The following is a 23,338-nucleotide window of genomic DNA, read 5'->3' on the forward strand; positions in this document are numbered from 1 at the left end:
GGGTTGCTTGGAGTCACGATGCATCACATGCAGAAAGGCACAGCCACTTGAAGTATTCAGAAATTGCATTGCGATTGAGACCAGCGAAGAACGCCAACAAAGTCCAATCATTCCACCCAAATGCCTAAGCATATCCAAGAACCAATGCCATCCAACTCCTTGTCCAAATGTCCAAACTCCAAAGTATCCCATGCAAAGACCTGAAAGCACAATACCAATATTACACAAGGCCACCCGTCATCATGATCATACCACGGTCATCACCCGAGTACAACTATCCAACTGTGCTTGCTTCTTCTTCAGCCGCGCGACGGAAGTAATCCGCATCGACTTCGCTGTCGTTTCCAAACGCCGCCGTGGGCAAATCTGTACCAACACCCGAGTCACTCGGTGCTGCGTACTCGTCCTTCATCTCTTTCTTAACCTCCTCGATCGCACGTCCAATTTCCGAGTGCGTAGGGAGCTGCACGTCGGTGTCTGCAGTTGCAGTGGACATCTCGGAGGGGTTCAAGTCGAGAGTGGCAGTCGGCTCGTCATCCTCGTTGTCTGCGCCGCCTTCAGCCTCAGACGCCTCATCCTCCGAGTGCTCATCAGCTCCCTCGCCACGCGGAGTGGAGGAGGCGTACGAAGTGCGGCGATCAATGTCGCTGCCAGTCATGTAAGACGAGCGGGAATCGTAGGAGTACTGGCTACCGGTACCGCCGAAGCTCGAGCGGCGGTCGTCACCAGGCGTCTCGCCCTCTGCGTAGCTCTCGGCGTATGAGCGGCTGTCAATACTATAACGGCGCTCAGTACCGGTCTCGCTCTGCTGGTCTTCTTCGATGATTGACGGAGCAAGCGACGCAATTGGCGCAAGCTTCTCCGTCTCGATCTCATCCTCTTCATTCAGTGTTCCGTTCTCCTTGTTGGCAACTGCCATGCTGGGACGGCCGCCCCAGGAACCCTTGCGCATGCCGTAGCTACTGTTCTTCACAGAGTGGCTACGTTTGATACCGCCACCAGAGTTGGTTGCAGTGTTGGTGGTCGGGAAGGATTGGTGTCCAGGAGCTGGTGCATTCCCACTAATCTGGCTCAATGAGAGAATGCGACGCTGTGCTGGGTTGGCGGGTTGGCCGTTGCGACGAATGGCAGGACGAGGCTTCAGAGCGAGAGAAAGGCCGTTGGCGGCTGCGCTGGGTGGAGGCATCAGCTTGCCCTCCTCGTTGACAGCATCGGTTCCCATGCGCTTCTTGTGCTTGCTGGGGCTCTTGGAGCTGCCCTTGACCATCATCAAAGCGCGAGAATGATCCATGATGCCATTGAGAATACGACGCTCCAATGCATCCGCCTTCGCGTCCATAAAGTTGAGCTCCTCGCGTCGAATGTCCAGGGCAGTGTGAAGAGAAGAAACCTCACCAGTGAGGCGAACCTTCTGGTTGGCAAGGTTCTCACGCTCAACTTGCAAGGTGGCGACAATAGCGAGGAGATTATCCTTCTCATCTTTGAGCTCGAGCATGGTGCGCTCTTTCTCTTCCTTCAACTCGGCCATGACGCGTTCCTTCTCTTCTCGCAACTCCTGCATCACGCGCTCCTTTTCAGCCTTAAGGTCTTGGATGTCGGCATCGAGCTGCTCTTTCATTGTAGCCTTCTCAGTCCGGAGGTTCTCCAAGTCGGCCTCGAGCTGCTCCTTCTGGGTCGTCTTGCGCTCAACAAGAAGAGCGAGCTCCTCGGCTTCGCGCTCCTTGGACTCGTTGCCGTCGGTGATGAACTGAGTCTGCTTGGCCACAAAGTCGCTCAACTCGGCGGCGGTAATCTTGACTTGTGCGTGAATCTCATCGAGTCGCTCAGATTGACCGCTGGCTTTTGCGGCCTCGTCAGCATGAGTGAGGAGCTTGTCAAGCTTTTCTTGTACGACCCCATCGTCATAAGCTGATGAGGGCTCGATAGCGAGGATCTTGTCCAGCTTCTCCTGAACAGGAGCATCGTCGTACTTCTCTGGGGTAGGTGCTGGCAGAAGCTTCGGTAGGTTCGCGAAGTGAGTTTGAAGCTCCTCGCCACGAGCCTTGGTCTCCTCGTCCCATGCACGAGCACGTTCGTCGGCTTCCTCCTTTGACTTCTGCGCGTGGTCGTAATGGGCTTTGACGAGGGCTTCGATCTCATGGAGTGCCACCATGAACTTGGGATGGTACTCGGTGACGTTATCTTGAAGGCTAGTGAACACAGTCTCGACATTCTTGATCTCATCGCGTGTGTGAGAGTGTTCAGTCTTGTCTTCGAGCTTCTGCTCTTCAAATTTACCAAGCGCCTCTTCGATCTTGCTCTTTTGCTCTTCGAATTTGATGAGTGTTTCATCAATCTTCATCGACACATTCGTGGAGTCATCCGACCACTTAGTGGTAGCGCCCTCAAATCGGTCGTTCATTCCGGCGATGGTAGCGCCGAGGGTGTCGATAGTGAGGCGGAGTTCATCGGCCATGGTCTTGGTGCTTTCAAGAATCTTTTCCTGCTCCTCGGCCTTTTCCTTCATGACCCTAGCCTGTTCGTCTGCGAGAAGCTGAGCATCATCGTACTTAGCCATTAGAACGTTGAACTTGTCGTCCAACTTCTCAGTGAAGCCAGTAACGATGGTATCCTTGAGTTCGTCGTGCTTCTCGAGCTGAAGCGCGGATTTCTCTGCCTGATCGTTCTGCAACGACTCGATGGATCCGTGAGCACGCTCGAACTCGCGGGCCACAGTTTCCATGAGCTCCTTCACGTCAGAAGTGACATTGCTGCTTCCGAGCGTTTCTTCCATTGTCCGGAAAGATTCCTTGAGGGTCTCCAGAGGGCTGCCTTCGACTAGATGGGCGGTAATCTCCAACTTCATGTCGTCCAAGGCAGTTTTTACTTCGGTGATGTGCTCCTGGATTGCGTCGGCCTCCATCTTGCGATGTTCGAAGTTCTGGGCTGTCTTGATGATGTCCTCTTCATATGTGTCTTTCATCTTGTCATGGCTGTCTCTGAAGTCGTGAATGAGACCAGTCAGCTGCTCGATGTCGAACTTGAGCGGCAAAGTCTCTGGGTCAGGCAGCTTCATCTCGTCCAGTTTGGCCTTGACATCATCAACCAACAGTGTGACAGCGTCAACGTCAGCCTTTGTGGCTTTGGGATCAGCTTCGTCGTCTGGCTTTGCTGCGCGCATCTCGTCCAACGCAGTCTTGATATCGTCGGCGATGACTTGAACAACAGTGACGTCCGCCTTTGTCGCTCCTTCGTCTTCAATCTTCTTGGCAAGAACCTCCAAAGCCTCAGATGTGGTTCGTACGACTAGTTCCACATCATCGAGGTTTTCCTTGGTGACCATCGTCTCAGGATCAGGCAGGACAATCTCCTCAATCTTGGCTTTGGTGTTGGCAAGAAGGGTCTCAATAGCGTCTGTGTCTTCCTTCTTTGCGATACCATCAGGAAGAAGAGGTGGTGATTCTTCTCGATCCTGTAGCAGGAGCACTGCAGCCTGAACGTCCTTGAGAAGCTCCTCAATAGCTGTCAAGTCTTCCTTCACGACTGATCCGACTGGAGCAGCTGCATCGGCCTCTGCGGCTGGTGTCGTCTGTTGCGCGTGCAGGTTTGCATCCATAGATTCCATCTTCCCTTGGATCTGAGAGAGGATGAGCTCCATTCTCTCGAAGTCGTGTTGCGGCTGGTGATGAGGCTCATGTTGCATTGGGACTTCTTCCACGATCTCGCGGGATGTTGTCTGCAGCTGGTCGGGATCCTCTGCAAGGACGACTTCGTTACCGGCAGGAGGCATTGGTTCGTCAAGATCGGCCGTGGCTCTCACGGACTTGAGAAGATGGATCTCCTCACGCAAGCCAGCCAAGCCCTCCTTCAGGGTGTCCAGAATCTCGTAGGACACGGTCATGTCAACTGGCTTGTCCGCGAACTTGTTGACGTCTGCACGAAGACCCTCAAGGCCTTCGTTCATTGCATCAATGATCTCACCAGTCGCCGAGGTGTTGTCAGGACCATTGAGACGCTTCTCGAGGTGCGAGCGTAGGTCATCTAGGCCAAGGCGGACAGCTTCCAAGACCTCCTCCGTGTCGGCGCGAGAGTGCTCACGGGTCAAACCATCAGACTGACGGATCTGCTCTAGCTCTCCACGGAGAGCTTCGAGGAGTTCCTCATTGACGCCTCCAGACTTGGCCCCCAATTTAATTTCCTCAAGACCGGCCTTGAGAGTCTCCAGGAGAGCAGCCTTGTCGTTATCTCCAGCAGGCACTAAAGCGCCACTGAGGGACTCTTTGAAGGCTTCAAGTTGACTCTCAATTGTCGCGACATTCTCCCGGGAAGCTGACTCTTGCGAAGACCTGAGGCCTTCGATAAGCTCTCGAACAGCGTCGACGATGTCGTCCTTGTCGGTTGCACCTCCCGATCTGACAAGAGTTCCACCGAGGGTTTCGCGCAGGTGCTCGAACTCCTCCTTCATCGAAGCGATCATCTCGTCGTTGGAAGCAGTGGAAGACTGGCTCTCTCCAACAAGGGCGTGCAGCCCAGTCAAGCCGGCTTGTAGGCTTTCCAAGACATCGTTCTTGTGACTGGCTGAGTCGCCGAGGATCACTTCCTTCAGCTGATCGAACTCGTGCTTCATGGCCTCGTTGATGTCGTCGCTAGACTCGTCGTCCTCGCCCCTAAGAGCAACCTGGGACTTCATCTCATTAAATCCTGCGTTGATGGCGGCGAGTAATTCGTCCTTGTTATTGGAAGCCGGGAGGAACTGAGACGTCAACTTCTCGTGAAGGTTCTCGAATTCCGACTTGATGTAGGACACCATGTCGCCCCGGTTCCAAGCTTGGTCGCCCCGAGGTCCTTCAGCAACATAGCCCTGAACGTCTTCCCGAAGCTTCTCAAGTTCCAAGCTGATGTGGTCTACGATATGATCTGTGTCGGAGACATCACGGGAGCTAGCGTCAGACTTTTGAATCTCCACCCGAAGGTTGTCCAGGCCATCTCGAAGGGCATCAAGTACCTGTTCCGTGTCGCGACCGCCGGCAGAAGAGTAGCCTTTGAACTCTGAGTGCATACTATCGACGAGGGCTTCGAGGCGTTGCAGGACTGCGTTGTTCTGCGCCTCAACCTGTGGCCTGTTTTCTTCCAGAGCAGCTTTGACCGCATCGATGATCTGCTCAGCAGGGAGCTCGATCTCCAATTCTCTTTGGGGGATGGTTGGCTTGATGTCCTCCAAGCATTCGCGAACTGTCGTCAAGATCTCCTCGCGGATTTCGTGGGCCTCGTTGATAGGTGCCGGCAACTTCATTTGCTGCAGGGACTCGTGGACGATGCTTTCGACATCTTCCCTCTTCACACCACCAGAGCCGTTGTAGTCTTGGAGGCCTTCGCGCAAACACTGCAAGATCTCGTCGCGCTCCAACCCGAATTGTTGAATCTCGACGTTTGGCTTGATCTCCACGCTGTCGTAGGCCTCGCGGACCGCGCCAATGATGGCCTCCTTGTCTAGCGCAATGCCTTGTGGATGGTGCTGGTCCAGACCTCGTTCTGCGAGTGCGTGCTTCACGACGTCGTAAACCTCGTTGCTGTCAACTGTGTTGCGGGTGACGACAGATGACATGGATTGGCGTCTGCGGTCGCGCATGACCTTATCCATGTGCTCCTTTAAATTTGCGAGGCCTTCCTGGACGATGGCGTTGATGTCCTGGCTTGACCCTGGTGCTGCTCCTGGAGAGCGCGGTTCCTCAGCTTCTTCGATTTTGCGAGCAAGCTCACGACCCATACCAAGGACCTCTCCTCTCAAGTCCTGAACCAATGTCTTGGTCGACATGGTCACACAACCAGACTCTGCTACGCTATCCTTGATCTTGCGCAAGAACTTGAGCATCTCATCGCTGACAAAGTCAGCGGCTTTGGGGCTGGTGTAAGCTTGGCTGCCAGGGTAGGTATCGGTCATCGTTCGAGTGAGAGCACCGGAGCCTGGAGAAGGTTGGAAAGCTGCGGCCATGGGATGTGCAGTCGACCCTTGCTTCACAAACTCGGCAAGCTCAGTGACCTTCTTCGCCGTCTCCCCAGTGGCCTTATCGACAAGCTTCTGCAGACTAGCGATGAGGCGATCCTGGCCATCCTTTGTGACCATCTCGCGTATGATCTTCTCCAGCATTGCGACACTGGCAGCACCCTCTACGGAGTATGGGTTGGGGCTCCCTATCCGCTCATCGCCCCAGCCGTTTGGTGATGGCATCCGCGGGAAGGTGAACTGCTTAGTCGGTGTCATGTGCGGGTCCTGCAAGTTCAAGCTACTAGACCGAGGAGCATCTCCCGGGACCGCTGGAGGTGCTTGGTATTGTTGTTGTTGCTTCTGCGCTGCCATTGTGTGCAGAAGATCCTTGAGTGACTTGCGGATGTCCTCATCGCGTGAGTTTGTGGCCTCTTTGAGGCTGATAAGATCGGTCGCGTTGTCTTTGCTGCGGCGGCTCAACTGTGACATGTCCTTTTGCAGACTTGAAACGATTGAGTTGATGCTCATTAACTGCGTGGAGATGGAGTCTACTGGCTGTACTGCAGGACCAGGAGATCGTGCGGACGAATTGGAGACATTCTGCAGCGGTGGCGGGTCGAGGATGTGTGGGGGAATCGTCATGGTCTGCAACGCCATCATCGTGGCTGATGGTGGAGTGTTCTCTCCGAGGAGAGCTCGGTGGCTCGGGCGTACCGCAGAGGTGTCCTTGATCTCGAAACGTGCCGACGGTGTTGGTGTGCCGTTCCTTGAGCTTGGCTCAGGATCCTTGGCGAAAGGGTCTTTGAAGGCATCTTTGCTGAAGTAGTCCTTGTTCAAGTCTCGTGCTGGTGATCCGCTCCGCGTCTTGGGTCGCTCGGGTGATCGCTCGGGTGACCGATGAGTGTCGAGGTAGCTGCGGAGGTCCCGTACGCTGCCAGGCTGTAACGACTGCATGCGCTTGTGTGTTGTGCCTTTGATCAGGGAGCGCTCAGGCGACTTCTGTGGCATAGGATTAGTTGTGTATGAACTCGCAGGTAAGCTCTCTCGCGCCTTCTCTTCTAGCGCCTTGGCCGCCTGCATGATGAGTGCAGATGTGTTTGGGCGCGTAGTGAGATTCGGCGAGCCTGGGTTCAAGGGCAGTGGTGGCGGTGCCCGCTCTGGGTCTGAACTATCCCACCTGAGTCGGCGTGTTAGTTTCATGGTCGCGCGTGTTTACAGCTCGAGTCGGATGCGGCGGAAGACGTACATGGGAATAGAAGAGAAAGAATGTGAGTGCCGCACGAGCTCTCGGTCGCGGGAATCTTCCCTGTCGGTGGAAGGCATTGTGTGTGGTGTGGTGTGAAGGAGGAATAACCCAAAACAGTGGTATCGGAATGCACAGTGGGGAGGTCAATTGGGCGCGCAATGCCAATTGTACTGTGGTGTAGAGTATGTGAACGTTGGAGAGCTTTCAGCGGTCCAGCGCGCCGGGGTATATAATGATTCGTGATATCGTGACTGTGTGGGTGTATGTGATGATGGAAGTGGGAGGTGGTGTGGATGTTTTGTAAGGTTTACAGGGTTTGTTTGTTTATGGCAGGCACTGGCCGCACCGATGATCTCATTGGCTTACTGCACGGACGCGACTGCCAGCTCAGCACTCGTCTCCGAGGCAGCAAAGGCGCGCGATAAATTATTGCAGCTGCTTCTGCATGTACAGCACAGTCCAAGCAGCTAACGCCTCATTTACTGCTCTTGATTGCTTCCCTAAGCACCGGGTTCAAGAAAAAAGCGGCGATGGCGGGTGCTCTGGCATCGCGTGTCGCGTGCTGCGCAGCCGCTCGGCGCCGTTGCTATGGCAGCGCCAACGCGCTGTAGTATTGGCGAAGGTACATCAACAGGACGTCTTCGCATTTCGTGTATGGATGCGCTGCAGGTGGCTGAAGACGAAAGACTTTGATCAGGGTCCGGAGTTTTTTTGAAGTCCGTGTGGAATTGCAGTTCTTCGGGATCTGGACAGTGCTATGATAATTTCACTATCTTGGGCGAGTTGTTCAGGACCCTCGTCTGGTTCCTTGCAGTGACTGACGGAACTGGTCCAGTGACTGACGGAACTGGTCCGCCAGACATCCAGCGTCAAACTTTACAGTCGCTTTCTGATCGGGTGCAATCGACGATGATGTCCTGTGCTGCCTCATGCATCTTCTGACTAAACATGTCGCGTGCACATGAGCATACACGGACGTCTCTTGCCGATTAACTTTGTTCTAATTCATTCACAGTGAGACTATGCGAATCTTCCTATCACTCGTGGCTGGCAATTGTATGCGCAGCATCGACATGTCCCAGTGGTTGCACGCAAGGCACGTGACTAGGCCGGCGCGGAGGAAAGAGTCGCCGTCATGCCGCCTCCACGAGCGTCCGCAGTCGCAGCTCCATCACCAACAGCTTGCTCAACCCCTCCCTCCACACAACCTCAAGCGACAATCACCCAACAAGAGCTCTACACGTGCTCCTGAAGCTATACACTCGCACAAGATACCCCGCCATGGCTGTCGCAGACACGAGCAAGCGGATAGCGGAGGCGCAGAAGTTGGCCAAGTCGGAACCTACGCAGGCGGAACAGATCTACAAAGAGGTGCTGGCTGCAGACCCGGGCTCGAATGAGACTGCCATCAAGAACTACGAAACTGCGCTCGTTGGTCTCGGAGAACTGTACCGCGACCAGAAGCGGGTGGATGCCCTTGCAGAGCTCATCCAGCAGGCGCGATCGGTGCTGTCATCGTTTGCGAAAGCGAAGACCTCGAAGCTTGGTAGGTGATCGTAGAGGCTGCTGTCATCTAGATGGACCTAACACCGAGCAGTACGACAGCTCCTCGAGCTCTTCACCGCCATCCCGAACACCACCGACACACAAATCGCCGTCACCAAGTCATGTATAGAATGGGCCGTATCAGAGCGGAGAGGTTTTCTGCGGCAAAACCTTGAGACACGGCTCGTCTCTCTGTACATGGCGAAGCAGTCGTACTACGAGGCCCTGACTCTCATCAACAGCTTGCTGAAGGAGTTGAAGCGTTTGGATGACAAGCTGGTCCTGGTGGAGGTGCAGCTGTTGGAGTCAAGAGTTTATCACGCGTTGGGCAACATACCAAAGGGACGCGCCGCCCTGACCTCCGCACGAACGTCGGCCGCATCGGTCTATACCCCGCCGTTACTCCAAGCCGGCCTGGACATGCAGAGTGGCATGCTACATGCCGAGGATGGCGACTTCAACACAGCCTTCTCGTACTTCATCGAGGCTATGGAGGGCTACCATTCGCAGGACGAGGAGCAGAAGGCGACGTCAGCGTTGCAATACATGCTCCTTTGCAAGGTCATGCTCAACCTGGGCGATGACGTGTCGTCGCTCATGACCTCGAAGCACGCAATCAAGTATGCGGGGAAGCGGCTGGAGGCCATGAAGGCCGTAGCGCGAGCGCATACGAACCGCAGTTTGGAGGAGTATGAAACAGCCTTGACAGACTACCGTCAGCAGCTTGGTAGCGATCGCTTCATCACAAGCCATCTTCGGCGGCTATATGACAACATGTTGGAGCAGAACCTTATCAAGGTGATCGAGCCCTTTAGCAGAGTGGAGATCGACCATGTGGCTAAGATGGTTGGGTTGGACACGGTACAGGTGGAGCGCAAGCTGTCACAGATGATCCTCGACAAGGTCATTATCGGAGTCCTTGACCAGGGCGCCGGTTGCCTGATCGTCTACGATGAGTCCGAGCGCGACCAGGGCTACGATGCTGCACTTGGAACCATTGACAAGCTGAGCAACGTCGTCGATGTGCTCTACGCCAACCAGGCATCTCTACTTGAGTAGGCTTGAGCCAGTTGCACGAGAGAGAAGCTGTCACATCCGCGGTACTTTAAGCTTCGTGTAGCACTCTGTACTATAATAGCATAGATAGCTTGGCAAACCCTAGCCAGCTTCATGACGAAACATGATAATTGAGAGTAAAGAAAACGACTGCAGTATTGCTTGATATCCGCTCGCCCTGAACAGCAATTGATGTACTCTGTTCTACAAGTGCTGACCACGCATACCTAGGCTCGGCCGGTTGTGACAAGTGTTTGGCACTTTCGTCCTTATTGCTTCACCTTAAGTTCGGGGTTCAAAAATATATGGGCATGAAGTGCAACGTCGATCGCTCCTTCTTGTTGATGAAGTGGTAAGCACGCTCGGCCTTGCTGTGTTAGTGCCAGACGAAAGTCTCCGAGCAGCAACTTGCGCACCACAAGTTTCTCCACCAACATCACAACGTTGCCGTATATTGCTCTCAGGTGTGTCAATTAGTATAGGGAAGTATGTGTGTGAGCCTTTCCGAGAGTATACGAGGTTCTTCGATCCGCCACCGTCTGTATTGACGTTGGGAATGCGGCGTTCGAAGTGGCCGTACCTTTCGCCCCGCATCACCTCGTGCATCGCGCGCACAACCACGGATCTTCAACCTGAACACATCTGCACGCCTAGACGACTGGTAGGCATTTGATTAGTCCATTGGACACGAAATAGCACGCGAGCTAGCCCACGTTTCGGGCGCAGTCAGCAATCCCGCGTGCTGCGTAGCCATCGAGTTGGTCGCCATGACGGCCATCTCACGACCGTTTTCTGCAGCTAGTATCCTTCGGCCCCCGACCAACGAACGATAAGAGCGAGCTTCGGGCATTAGTCTACGCCGCCCATGATATACTCCGTTGTTGTTCACAGGCCGATCGCCTGGACTTTTGCTCCTCTTAGAGCGGTGCATATGAGCAGTACTACAAGGCATTGGTTCCATCCGGAAGGAGTGGGCGGTTGCGAGCAGCCAGGCATTGTGGGAGGTCAGCACTGATGTCGAGTAACATCACAGCGACGATCACAAGACTGCTCGACCGAGTGAGGAATATCACTATACTTTACAATCTCCGCAACAGTGAATCACGAGACTGTAGACCTGATTTTGTGGATCTCTTCGAATCTCTTCGAGTTGTCAACATATGTGCTCAAGCGGATGATCGCTTACTATCCGCGCGCTTCGGTCCACAGATATAGTGCAAGTGATATACCATCCACCTCACATCCCGTGTATTGAAAAAGGTGGAGTTAGCTCATAGAGGGGCAAGTACCATCTGTGCCACATGGCTGACGAAGGATCTGCTCGATGGGTATAGTAAGACTCAGCCAGACACTCTTTGTTGTCTTACACATCGTAAGTTTTTTTCAAAAAAAACAGGTGAGTACTGATCAAATCTCCTGTCGAAATCATAGATCTGTATCCTTCTCACCTTTCGAGGACTTCTGCATGTAAGCTACCACATCCCTTCGCATATCTGACAAACATTTTTTTATGCGTATAGAAGGGGACGTGTCAGCATTCTTCTCACCGACTTACTTGCGCCACGCACCATTGCAGCTTTTCTATATGTTGGAAGTGGCTGACAACAAGACTACCAAGTCGTGATGCTTGCACGAGCAGGTCTGAAAGAGACCATAGTAAGCCCACTTCTATCTTGTTAGGTTCGACCGTCTTCGTCGTTGGCAGGCAACTAGTCGACGTGTCAGAACCGACTTGAATGGCGTGAAAACCCAGCCTCGCCTTCTACCCCAGTCCTAGGCTTGCGGCTTGCACTTGCCGATCCGAAAGACTGGCCCACGGCGTCGGCACTCAGCCGTCCAAGCATTCGCGTCCAAAACCATTTTGCTTGTTCGCTCCGGGCAGTACGCGATATTCCCAAGTTCGCCCTTTTCTCTCTTCGAGATAGCACGCTTTTGGCCATCAAGTCACTTCTTCCCAATTCCCGCATCAGAGAGCATCCACGGTACCGCTATCGGATCATGGCCAGGACTCGGATTCTCCTAACTGGCGCGGACAGCTTCATGGGCTCACATGTCCTTGCCCAGCTGCTGTCCCATGACACTGTCTCCGTTCGCGCTGTAGTCAAGTCCGAAGATACAGCGCATGTGCTCCATCAACATCACCAGAACGATCATGCCACTCTAGACTTCTGCACAGTCCCTGAACAAGGAACTACAGTTCCTGGAATTTTGGACACTGCCCTTCATGACTTGTCCGACTCTTTCAATGCCGTGGTCCATCCTCTGGGAGTCAGCTTCCCCGACGAGGCGGACTGTCTCGCACAATTTATCAAGACAGAAACCGAATCTATCATTGGTTTTCTGAAATCAATACAAGAAATCTCACAAGCCGTAAGCCGGGTCGTGATCGTGACCTCGCTCATGCCATTTGCGCGATGGCTGGGCGACTTTCACACTGACAGAGCATCTGGGCGAACAGTGAGCGAACAGTCCAACTACTCGGTCGACGATCCGGAATACACTCTGGCTGCCAGCCAGGCAGGTAGTAATGTCGTCAACGACGCTGTCTTGGCATGGACTAAACAGTCTGGTGCTCGATTCGATGTCGTCGTAATCACAGCGCCTTGTCTTCTTGGACCTGCCGTACAACCGCTGGAAAACTCATCAGATCTGACTGACGCAAATCGGAGGATATGGAACATATGTTCAAACGAAGCGCTGGACCAGGCTATCCCATCAACATATGGAATTGATCAGTTTGCAGATGTGCGGGTAAGACAGATGCCTGGTTGCGAGACCTCAACAGAACTGACGATTAGACAGGACGTCGCTGATGCCACCATACGCGCACTCTTCATCGAAAAGGCATCGAACAAACACCTCTTCATCTCCGCAGGTGCGATGCCTTCTAAATTACAGATGGCGCAACTTCTGATCAACCGCTTCCCTGAACTTCGGGGTTGTATCAGGATAGATGATTCGCCACCGCGACGTCCTCAACGCGAACCCACGCCTGACTTCCTCGACACATATCTTATATCCGCGATATTGGGACTCACAGAGTTGCGCTCTGCTGAAATTACGCTCACCGAGACTGTACGGCAAATGGTGGATCTGCAGCAACGGAAGGCTTGGAGGAGCGTCACTCAGGGCTGAATCACCGGGGTTCAACTCGTATCTGTTGGTTTTTAGCACAGGGGATAGCTGGAAAGTGGGAGAGGTGGTCCTCCCAGAGCTCACAAGTGCCCTCCAGGCCAGTCTATGGGTCATGATCATCCGCTTCGCTCGCCTCTCTTCGCTCCTATCTCTTACGCAAGGGAGCATGAACTGCCCTCACAGTGTTTTCAAGGCCTTCTTGCTCCCTCTGTACAACCCCTACGATTGCGATTCGCTGAATACGCATGAAGAGCTTTTGTCGCGTACCACTACGTTCAAACGATAATATATGAGACCGCCACGTTATATAAACGCGATTCTCATCTAAAAAAATCTTCACCTCGATGTGATGAGCTTTTTGCGTTAAATACGGAGGTGTCGCCCGTTTGGGAAGGTAGAAACGTTCGAAAGCAACGTTGATACCACATGTTTGGGACGGCTAGGGACATTCTATACTACACGTTTTCTTCGATTGGACTTCATGAACTTGCTTTCCGCTTTTTATCTCACTCAGTTTGTTGACATTTACACCTCTATGCTGTTCAAGCTCTGTCATTTTCGCTCACTTGTCTCACAACGATCCGAATTTGAATTTGAATTTGATCTTTCTTACAGGACAATTGCTCACTGGGTTTACACACTATCATCGATGAAGAGCGAATCATTTTATCACAGCACATTCAGTACCTGGCGAGATCATCACATATCTTAGCACCATTGCGAGCCACCATTCCCAAAAGCATAACTTCCATGGGCTGCCGTCAGTGATCATGCAGCGCCTCCACTCCAAAAGCTACTCGGCACTCGTTCTCAAAGGTACTGCAGGCGAAGCCTTCCGACCGGACTTCGCTCAACGGCACGATGCCGACGCCTTAACGGACTTCGTCATCCAGTCAGAACTATGCCGATCAGGCCTCATCCTCCACCATTCTCTGTGCGCTGCGCATCCAACACCGGCAACAGTGTTACGACGCAGACATACACGACTGATTCATGCCAAAATAACATTACACAATCATCTTCAGGATCTCCGTGACACGGACGGAAAAACCTACAGTCAGCCACTACTAAAGCTACACACGGTCGGACACGCGACACTCGCCGTGCAAGAAACCACGCGCCCGGCGTACGTGAGGCTATGCGACCAAGCACGCATCTGCCAGGATTGACCACGCGGGCATTACGCCCTGCACAGTCCATGCGTTGATCATCGTGGCGTTCCCCACTCCCACCACTGTGGATAGGTGTCTACCTACAGTCTAAAGCACACACACACACACACACACACATTGAGTATGCGGACTTTACTGATCCATCCGATGAGTAACTCAAGTCATTCATCTGCCTGTCAACAATACGCGCGTACAAAAACTATACTGCAACAACACTAACTCTTAGCCCTCGCGATAAACTCGCTGGAAATATCTTGGGCCAAAATGGCTGGCCTGATCCCCACTTCGCATCAGTATCCCGTAAGGGTATGACAAAGCTACTGCGTATTCTTGCGCTCTGGCGCATGGCGCTTTTTTTTTTTGAAACGCCAGCTGACGGTGGCTTGCATACTTTGATGTTGGTGTTGGATAGCTTACTATGCTGTGGGACAGGGGCGGGGATCATCGGTGAATGGGTACGCGGAAAGTTCAGTTGGGTGCAAGTGTACGGGACGGAGTTTGATTTTGAAGACTTTCTCCGGGAGTGACAATTGCTCAGCCTCTCGAGCTCCCAGAGGGTCAGTAGATGCTGATTAAAGTGTTCATGCTCCAAAGGAATTCACGGCAGTACAAATCATGCTACGCAATAATTGAACTAAGACTTTTCGCCATTCATGTCCAAGAAAACTAACTCGTGGCGTTACGCAAAACGCCATTGCCCAAAGCTACACTTGTCCAAAACGCCTGATTATGCCATATGACTATTCCGCATCCTCCATTTCAACGTCATCTTCCACGCCGTTTATCACATCGTTAATCTCATCAGCTTCCGTCTTCAACGGGTCAATGACGTTCACTGGTGCAAGTACGTCGAAAGCGCCGGTACCCAACTTGCCCAACCTTCCGACCACGATCCTCGCGCTTGGGTTCGACAAGTCGTCCCAATCGCGCTCGAGCACCGCGTCTTTCAAGAAGCCAACTGTGGTTTCGAAGCTCATCTTCGAGAAAGGAGAGACGTTGGTCTTGAGACCGATGCGGTTGAAAGGCGTGAAGCCTCCGCCCTTGGTCATCGTGTCGGCGATCAAGTTGAGATGGCGCAGGTCGACGCTGATACCGTGACCCGAGAAGACGGCGTGCATTTCCCTCACGATAGTTGCGCGACATGCTTCCACGCCGTACAACTGCAGCATGCCGACAATGTCGTTGGTGAAGATGCGGTTCACGTCGATGATGTGGCTGTATTCGCGCATGGCGAGAAGGTTGGAGCCTGCGGTGATGATGGCGGCTTCCTCGCCTTTGGCTGCTGCTGAGTACATTGCTGATGTGATACCAGGGATCACGTGGATGGTAGCAAAAGATGCGGCGGCCTCGACGTGGTTGAGCATGAGCAGTTTGGCTGCCGAAGAGCTGAACTCGAATGTGATTTCGCAGAACGCGCCCTTCTTGTCATCGAAGACGAAGTCGGAGACGTCGGTATTTTTACCCGTAATGCGGTCCTTACGGACGTCGGAGGCTTCGTCGGTGGGAACGAGAAGGCGTTCGTCATCATCGTCGTCCGAATCTAGTTCAGGCGTGGAATTGCGAGACGGTTTAGGAGAGCCGCCATATGTCTCGTCGTCCGAAGGGGCCTCAACACGGTCGAGGGCATCGTTCATAGCTTGTTCCTCCTCCTCAGGATCTTCGTAGCCTACACTGTCTTCACGGCGACCGCGCTGCTTGGTGTGTGTTACGTCACCCTCGCCTTCACCATCGTCGCTGTCGTCGTCCTCAGGACCACCCTCCTTGTCGGCGGCAGTTGCATCATCGACTTCCTGGGCGGTCTGCTGCTCAATATTACGGTTGGACTGACCAACGTTCGGTACAGCGCCCGAGGCCTTAGCAGTCGAGAGCGATGTATTCTCGCCCTTCTTCTTGAGATCGGCCCGGATGGCCTTCTGCAGACGCGGACAGAACTTCTGCTCGATCGATTCTGCCACATCGCGAACCTTGATGGCGTACTCTTGGGTGTACTCCTTGGCTGGGTAGAAATCTAGTCGGACCTTGTAGATTCTGGCCTGGCTGTACTGGGTGCCTTGGCCGGTCGACTCGGTCACGGTCACCTTGTCCAGCACATCCGCAAGTGGCAGTCTGGTAATACTCTTCGCAAATTTCTTGTTGTCCTCTTCCGAGAGCTCTTTATGTGGGTAGAGTTGCATACCAGGTGTCGATATCTTTGCACTAGCTGTCATAACGATTTCTCGGAGACGTGGGATACCAAGCGTGACATTCTTTGCGGCGTGACCGGCCAAATGGAAGGTGTTCAATGTCATTTGTGTCGAAGGTTCGCCGATGGACTGTCCCGCAACCACGCCGACGGCCTCACCAGGCTCCACCAAAGATCGGAGGTATTTGAGATCAAGCATTTGCTCGAAACTCTTCTTGAGAATCTCGCCTTCAGGATCCTTCTTCTTGTGCTTCAGAAGCTTATCTGGGTTCTTCTCGGTGTACTCCCTCTTCGCCTGGTAGAACTTCTCCGAAGTACTACCGCTGTGTCGAGATGGTTCGTATAGTGCGAGAGCAGGATCCATTGATGTAATGTCGCCCTTGCGAGCCTTCTTCGAAGCCTTCTTGTTGTGCTCGGTAGCCTCAGGGCTCCAGACACGCCCGAACGCTGCCTGCGTCTGCAATGTCTGAGCTAGAGACAAGAAGTTCTCTGCCTGGAACTTGAAGTCGTTGAGGTATTTCTGCTTCGTGATATCGAGACCGTCTTCACCGTAAAGGAACTGGACCATGCTTCCGTCTGAGTCACGCACCGAGGTATCGTATTCGACGTGTAGCCCCTCCATGCCCTTGATAATACATCGTTGTAGGTATCCAGAGCGCGATGTCTTGACGGCAGTATCAATAAGACCTTCACGACCAGCCATCATATGGAAGTAGTACTCCTGTGGCCGAATTCCAGTCAAGAAGCGGTTGACAATGTATCCTCCAGCTCGTACGCTTGTTTCAAATGGCTTGAAGCATGGCAGCGTCTTGCCACTGACCATGACAGGGACACGTCGACCTTCAAGAACCTGCTGACCAAGATTACATGAGATCTGGTTGGCGTTGACCAAACTACCCTTGGCCCCAGAGCCCGTCATGGCCTGCATTTGATTCTTCGGGAAGGGCTTGATTAGTTGTCCAGGAAGACAGGCCGTAGTGACCGCTGCAGATATTTGACTGTTGGCCGTGGTGGTGAGCATGTCGAGGCCGCGTTGCTTCTCATCGTCGCGCAGAACATCCTCCATTCGTCGCCTAAGCTCAGGATTCATAGGGTCAATCTTGCTGGCATCCAGGGTCACATACTCCGTCGCCACTTTGAACCCGGATGTTTGTGCCTTGCTCAACTCCTCAATACGGGCCCTGTCACCTTCCTCTGTAAGGATGAGATCTTCTACGCCACAAGAAAATGCACGCATGTGGAGCAGCTTCGTGAGTAGTCGACCAATGATACTGAGGACTCGTCCAGCTATCGTCTCGCCGTACGCTTCGTAGACACCGTTAATGAAGCCACCTCCGGCAGGTCCGAGTCTGGCTCTTGTCCATGATACCAGAAATGAGTTGGCCGTCTTTGATGATGACGATGCTTTCTTCACGATGCACGCCCCATAGCTTACCGTCAGTGGGTCGATTTAGAATGTCATTGTCAAGTCTTGGTATTCCGCGGGTTTGACGTTCTTCAGCACGGTGGTGAAGATCTGTTTTCCGGTCCATAGGGGCACAGGCTTCCAGATGGCAGGATCCACAGTCTCGAGTCGTCCAGATGTCGTGTGCCCATCCTCAGGCCGTAAGCACGAGTACAACAATTGGTGGTACTCTTCGCGTGTGAAAAATGTATCTTTGTTCGTGATCCAGACTCCCATGGAAATATGGTCCTGAATCAATCCACGCAAAGGCTTGCCTGCAGTCGCAGAGAGATATTGGTGGTCGGTGTCCGCGACGGTCATGGCTTCTGCGCGAGCGAGCTCGTTCTGTGGAAAATGCATGTTCATCTCGTCACCGTCGAAATCAGCATTGTAGGTGTTGCAGTTGGCGTAGTGCATGCGAATGGTCTTCTCGCCTGGCAAAACACGAGCTCTGTGCGCCATCATGGACGGCTTGTGCAGTGTCGGTTGACGGTTCATGATGACCACGTCGCCGTTGTTCAAATGACGATGGACCTTTTTGTTCTTCGATCCATTCCCGTACGAATTTGAAGGCGCAAGCAGCTGGTTTGCAAGAGCCAGTCGCTCCTCGTAGTTCTTCTTACGCAACGCGATAACTTGACCGGACTCGTTTTCAATCGCGACAGCACCGGGCCATTTATCAGGACCATTGAGCACAGCTTCTTTCAAGTCGTAAAAGTTGTGGTTGGTTACAGGCTCAGGGTATGTCAGTTTGATTGCGAAGACAGGCGGAACGCCGATCTCGTTGGTTTCAATGTTAGGATCCGGCGAAATGACACTGCGAGCAGCGAAGTTGACACGCTTGCCCATCATGTTCTTTCGGAACAAACCCTCCTTCTTTTCGAGAACCTGTTTGATACCATCGGCGTTGGTGATGGCGGCTCGGCCTTGTGTAGGATTTGCCTCCTTGTCAATGAGCGCATTGACTGCGCCTTGAAGGTTCACCCATTGCGTTTGCAAGTCGTCGAAATTGCGTCGTCGGTACCCGGCTTCGTTCTCCTGGCCCTTCATCTCATTGCTTATTTGTCGCATCGCGTCGCAAGCATTGAGAATGCCTTTGTAGAGACTGTTCTTTGGTGATTCGGCAATTGAATCTCCAGTCTTGTCCTCGAGCCTGTATCTGTTCGGTGGCACGACAACCGCCTCTGTGAAGAACATGTCCGCGGTCACGCTGACCAGTGATTTTGATGCATAGGGACTGTACAAGAGTCGCATCATGTCCGCTTCCTGTTCGAAGAGCAAGATCATGGCCGCCCTGACTTCTGCCGCGGTCATGTACTCCTGGGCGCCGTCGGCCGGATCGACAGCTGTTCTTGACTTGTTGCCAGTGCGCGCCTCGGTAGCTACTAATGAACCGTCGTCCACGTCGTCCAAATCGATACCCTCATCCTCCTCAGACGCGGGGTCAAGATCGGCGACGCCTTCGTCGGCGTGCACTGGCTGCTTCCTTGCCTTGGCTTCCCGTCTCGCAAGAATATCGAGAGGGTTTGTCATGCGCTTCTCCGCCTGTGCCATGGCCATCTTGTCCTTGCCGCTGAGATTCTTCCTGAAAATCTTAACACCGCGATCTTTTCGGTAGGTAGGGTTTATGCCCTGGCAGTTCTTGCACTTCTTGCCGTAGGCGACCTGTGCGTAAAACTCCTTCAGTACCTGTCGCCGCGCATCGGAGATGGCGTCGTTCTTCTCCTTGATTGACCGCACGTCGCGACTCGTGATGCCAGCCTTCTTCAGGCATTTCTTGACGTAGTTGTTCTGCTGAGACACGATGTCATCATTCTCGTCCTCCGAGTCCGACTCCTGCGCGGTGCGCTTCGTTTTTCCCTTGCTAGCGTTGACGTGCTCGTGCAACTCGTTTGCTTCCTGCACAAGTCCACATCGTATTAGGCGCAATCTTGAGACGAATTCGTTGACGGTGACACGGGCCAGCTTGAGCTGGTGGCAGTAGACGCACTTGCCCCGAAGCAGTCGCAGAAGCTGGTCGAGGAAGGTGAGGTTGTAGACGGGCACGGGAAGCTCGATGTGACCGCAATGGCCGGGGCAGCCCATGAAGGTTGTGAGACCGCATGTTGAGCAGCTACAATCTTTCTCAGCAAACAGTTAATCACATGACCTGTGGTCAGTCTTACGGATTGTCGAGGAAGGCGCCTAGCGCAGCATCGTGCAGCCCGCCAGCGACAGGGTGCAGCAGTGAATCAAAAGTAGTCGGGTTGGTGATGCGCTTCACCGAGAGCGTGCGAACATCTTGAGTAGAGAGAAAACCAAACTCGACGCTCTGGATGGCAGAGGAAGTCGGCTGGTGCGTGTTCATATCGGCGACAGTTCCGCGGCGTGTATGCGCCGGCTGTCTGTCGTGTGTGTTGCGCGCAAAGGCATTCAGTGTGCAGCAAGGCAGGCGTTGGAAGCTCGAACTTTTTTTGGCGTCTGGAAAAGTTCGGCGGGAGTTAGCGCCAAGCCCTGTAGCCTTCTACCGTCGCGCGTCACTCCCTGACCTCGACCCCATCACCCACATCGCCTCCTCTGACTCCCTACCCCGCCGGCATCACGCGTCTCCTCGCAGTATTGAATGCTGTAGGAAAGCACACGACACAGGCTGCTTGTTTGGACTTCCAAGTGCGGCGCCGTCCGCGACACGCACACGCCAAAACCCCCGCGCAAACTCCGCACCCGACTGTCGACATCACCACCACACAACCGTCACCATGGTCGAAAAGCGCCCACACCCCGACGGCCAGGGCCCCAATGGCGATGCTAAGCGCGTCAAGCCGGCGGATGCGCTCGCAGCAGCAAGAGCCAAAGCCGCTGAGATAGCAGCCCGATTTGCCGCGAAGAAGACGGAGGGTCCTACCAACAGCGCGCCCAAAGTCGCAAGCCCGGCACCGGCATCATCAGCCGCGAGCGACTCCCAGGCGAGCACTCGAAGCCATGAGGGCAAGGATGGCAGCCCTCAAAGGGGGATCCAATCTAGAAGTGAAGCCTGTCGCGTCTGATTCGACCACGCGCCAAATTCCCGACCACCAAGGGAAATAGGGTGTCTGAAACCCCCAAGCCAGAACTCAAGCCCAAGGCTGCAGCCGGAAAGCAGAAGCAACCGCAAGATGATGAAGAGATCGAGAATCCATACTATGACCCCAAGTCTGCAGGCCAGGTTCGAGGTCGCGTGCCAAGAACGATCGTCTTTCACGAGCAAGGAAAGTACCTTGATCAAGCTTCAAAGCTACGCGCGCAGAGTCGCCTCGAGCAAATCAAGAAGAAGCTTGCTCAGGAAGCACGTCGTGCTGGACTGGACGAGAACAGCGAGCGCGGCTTCCTTGTACAGCAACCTCCAGACATCGAGTGGTGGGATGAGGGGATTCTCGGCGATAAGACGTACGACTGCATCGACCAGCCTGAAAAGGTCAAGATTGACAGCGAGGACTCCATCATCACCATCTACGTACAGCATCCTCCCCTTCTCAAAGCACCCCAGGACCAGCGACTCGTCGAAATTAAGCCCATGTACCTCACTACCAAGGAGCAGCAGAAACTACGGAGAATGCGCCGTGCAGCCGATCTGAAAGAACATCAGGCCAAGATCCGTCTCGGTCTTGAGCCGCCACCTCCACCAAAGGTCAAGCGCGGAAACATGATGCGAGTCATGGGCGAACAGGCTATTGCAGATCCTACTGCTGTCGAACAACTTGTCGAAGCACAGATCAAGCAGCGACAGGACGACCACACGACCTCGAACCAGGAGCGGAAGCTCACGAAAGAGCAGCAACACGCCAAGCTTGCTCAGAACCAAGCGAAAGATGCGCAGAAAGGTCTCTACATGTGCGTCTTCAAGATCAACACCCTTGCATACGGCAAGCACCGGTACCAGATCGACCAAAACGCCAAGGAGTACTCTCTTACTGGAGTCACCATCTTTAATCCCGACCAGAATCTGGTTATCGTGGAAGGTGGTATCCACGGCATCACCAAGTACAAAAAGCTCATGCTTCAGCGCATCAAGTGGCAGGACAACGCGCCACCTACCGACATACAAGCTGAGAAGCAAGCGTCGGAACCGAAATGGATGCGGTCCATGGACGACGTGGGCAACCTCAAGGACCACAGCTCCAACAAGTGCATTCTAGTCTTTGAGGGCGAGATCAAGAAGAACTCGTTCCGCAAGTGGGGATCGAAGATGTGCGAGACTGCTGGAGAGGCGCGAGAGCTGTTGGCGAGGAGCAAGCTCGACAGTCTGTGGGCGCTTGCGAAGAGCATGGAGTGAAGGGATTTTAGGGACATTTGCTGTTGCACCGATGCAATTATTGATCTTCTAGCAGGCTACTTTCGAGTTGTGAACACCTGCATATACCTCATACAGTTGCAACCCCGACGACCACATGGATGGCCTGGGCCTGGACTGCTTCTACTTCGTCTTACATGTAAGTTTACTCATACTCCATAGAATTTGGAATTCAAGATATTAATGCCAATGGTGTCAAGTGCGAAGGTGCAGATTGTGAGGATTATGCATGCCCTGGAACGTTGTCGCGCAGACAAGTGAGGTAAGATTTTGCAAAGTGCACCCTAACCGTCCCACCAACCAACGTACTGTAGGTCGTGACTTTTCTTGCGTCAAAGTCTCTCTACAAGTCAGTTTTCAGTTCGCATCTCACGTCGTGCGTGGTGAAGTCATCATTTCCATCATTTTGTCCATCAGTCGCACCTCAGACGTAAGAGCCTGAGATACGACGAGTACCTTGATTGGACCCTCCTACAATGCCAAAGCAAAGCTTGGCGATTTGCGTCTGATACCAATAACTGCCTTTTGAGCAATTTGCGTTGTTTCGCGAATTCGCATGCGATGAACTTGGCGAACGAAAACAACGTTTGACACCACAATCTGGAACTCCAGATGACCATGCACATGACAACTGCCCTCAATAAGTATAATTAAACCTTCCTTCTCTATGCTACTCTTCCATATCAACTCTCTTCGTGCGATTCAAAGACAGGAAGACTCCGAACATGTGATCTTCCTTCTTCCCCTGCGATCTTCTAGAAAGCCTAGCTTGCTAGGTTCATGACTTTTGCTTCCGAATTTGAAACGAAGAATGGCTATGTGCGACGAAAATTCTGAGTTGTTTCGACTCATGAATTCGCTCTGCTCTTTCTCGAAACAAGTACACCTTTTTCCCGTCTAGGCCAATGGCATATAAATCCTCTCACCTTGATCTGTGCCTTCTCTCTTTCCACAAAAACATTTGCAAATGCGACAAAGACTAAAACACCTTCGCATCCTGAACATGTTCTCTTCGTTCTGAGGTCTTGTTATACCCTCACCAAACGTTCGAAAAAGGCGGTAAATGGCCTTGTCGTGAAAGTGCCTACGTAAGTGAAATAGCTGGCCTCCTTTGCTTTTTCAATAATCCACGCACTGTTCGGAAATAGAGATAGAGATACTATGCATGCCCAAGTTTTTCTGTCACTACCAAAAAGCAGACCGCGGCTTTACATGAACGCTGCATTGTATGCATTCTAATTAGTGAGCTCGAAAGGACTTGATTAGAAAACATGAGATTCGGTG

At 53.2% G+C, this 23,338-nt stretch overlaps 6 protein-coding genes across 6 annotated transcripts; 4 read left to right on the plus strand and 2 right to left on the minus strand.

Annotated features, from left to right (window-relative positions):
* Positions 1-274: 274 nt before the first annotated feature.
* Positions 275-7,045, minus strand: SNOG_14949 (hypothetical protein; the record flags this gene model as incomplete). The annotated part of the gene is made up of 1 exon (XM_001805065.1): positions 275-7,045. The coding sequence occupies one exon, from the start codon at positions 7,043-7,045 to the stop codon at positions 275-277; it is 6,771 nt and encodes a 2,256-aa protein (XP_001805117.1).
* A 1,447-nt stretch (positions 7,046-8,492) lies between these two features.
* On the plus strand, positions 8,493-9,935 carry SNOG_14950 (hypothetical protein; the record flags this gene model as incomplete). The annotated part of the gene is made up of 2 exons (XM_001805066.1): positions 8,493-8,757; positions 8,809-9,935. The coding sequence occupies 2 exons, from the start codon at positions 8,493-8,495 to the stop codon at positions 9,813-9,815; spliced, it is 1,272 nt and encodes a 423-aa protein (XP_001805118.1). The 3' UTR covers positions 9,816-9,935.
* An 891-nt stretch (positions 9,936-10,826) lies between these two features.
* Positions 10,827-12,947, plus strand: SNOG_14951 (hypothetical protein; the record flags this gene model as incomplete). The annotated part of the gene is made up of 3 exons (XM_001805067.1): positions 10,827-11,026; positions 11,147-11,184; positions 11,584-12,947. 3 exons carry the CDS (start codon positions 10,827-10,829, stop codon positions 12,945-12,947), a joined length of 1,602 nt encoding a protein of 533 aa, XP_001805119.1.
* A 1,912-nt stretch (positions 12,948-14,859) lies between these two features.
* On the minus strand, positions 14,860-20,092 carry SNOG_14953 (hypothetical protein; the record flags this gene model as incomplete). The annotated part of the gene is made up of 3 exons (XM_001805068.1): positions 14,860-17,650; positions 17,756-19,858; positions 19,911-20,092. The coding sequence occupies 3 exons, from the start codon at positions 20,090-20,092 to the stop codon at positions 14,860-14,862; spliced, it is 5,076 nt and encodes a 1,691-aa protein (XP_001805120.1).
* A 391-nt stretch (positions 20,093-20,483) lies between these two features.
* SNOG_14954 (hypothetical protein) lies at positions 20,484-22,036 on the plus strand (the record flags this gene model as incomplete). Its single annotated transcript, XM_001805069.1, has 2 exons — positions 20,484-20,751; positions 20,835-22,036. The coding sequence occupies 2 exons, from the start codon at positions 20,484-20,486 to the stop codon at positions 22,034-22,036; spliced, it is 1,470 nt and encodes a 489-aa protein (XP_001805121.1).
* Positions 22,037-22,151: 115 nt separating this feature from the next.
* Positions 22,152-22,315, plus strand: SNOG_14955 (hypothetical protein; the record flags this gene model as incomplete). Its single annotated transcript, XM_001805070.1, has 2 exons — positions 22,152-22,193; positions 22,217-22,315. 2 exons carry the CDS (start codon positions 22,152-22,154, stop codon positions 22,313-22,315), a joined length of 141 nt encoding a protein of 46 aa, XP_001805122.1.
* Positions 22,316-23,338: the final 1,023 nt, after the last annotated feature.

Source organism: Parastagonospora nodorum (genome assembly GCF_000146915.1).
Source record: "Parastagonospora nodorum SN15 chromosome Unknown scaffold_34, whole genome shotgun sequence".
In the NCBI taxonomy this organism is placed as follows: domain Eukaryota; kingdom Fungi; phylum Ascomycota; class Dothideomycetes; order Pleosporales; family Phaeosphaeriaceae; genus Parastagonospora; species Parastagonospora nodorum.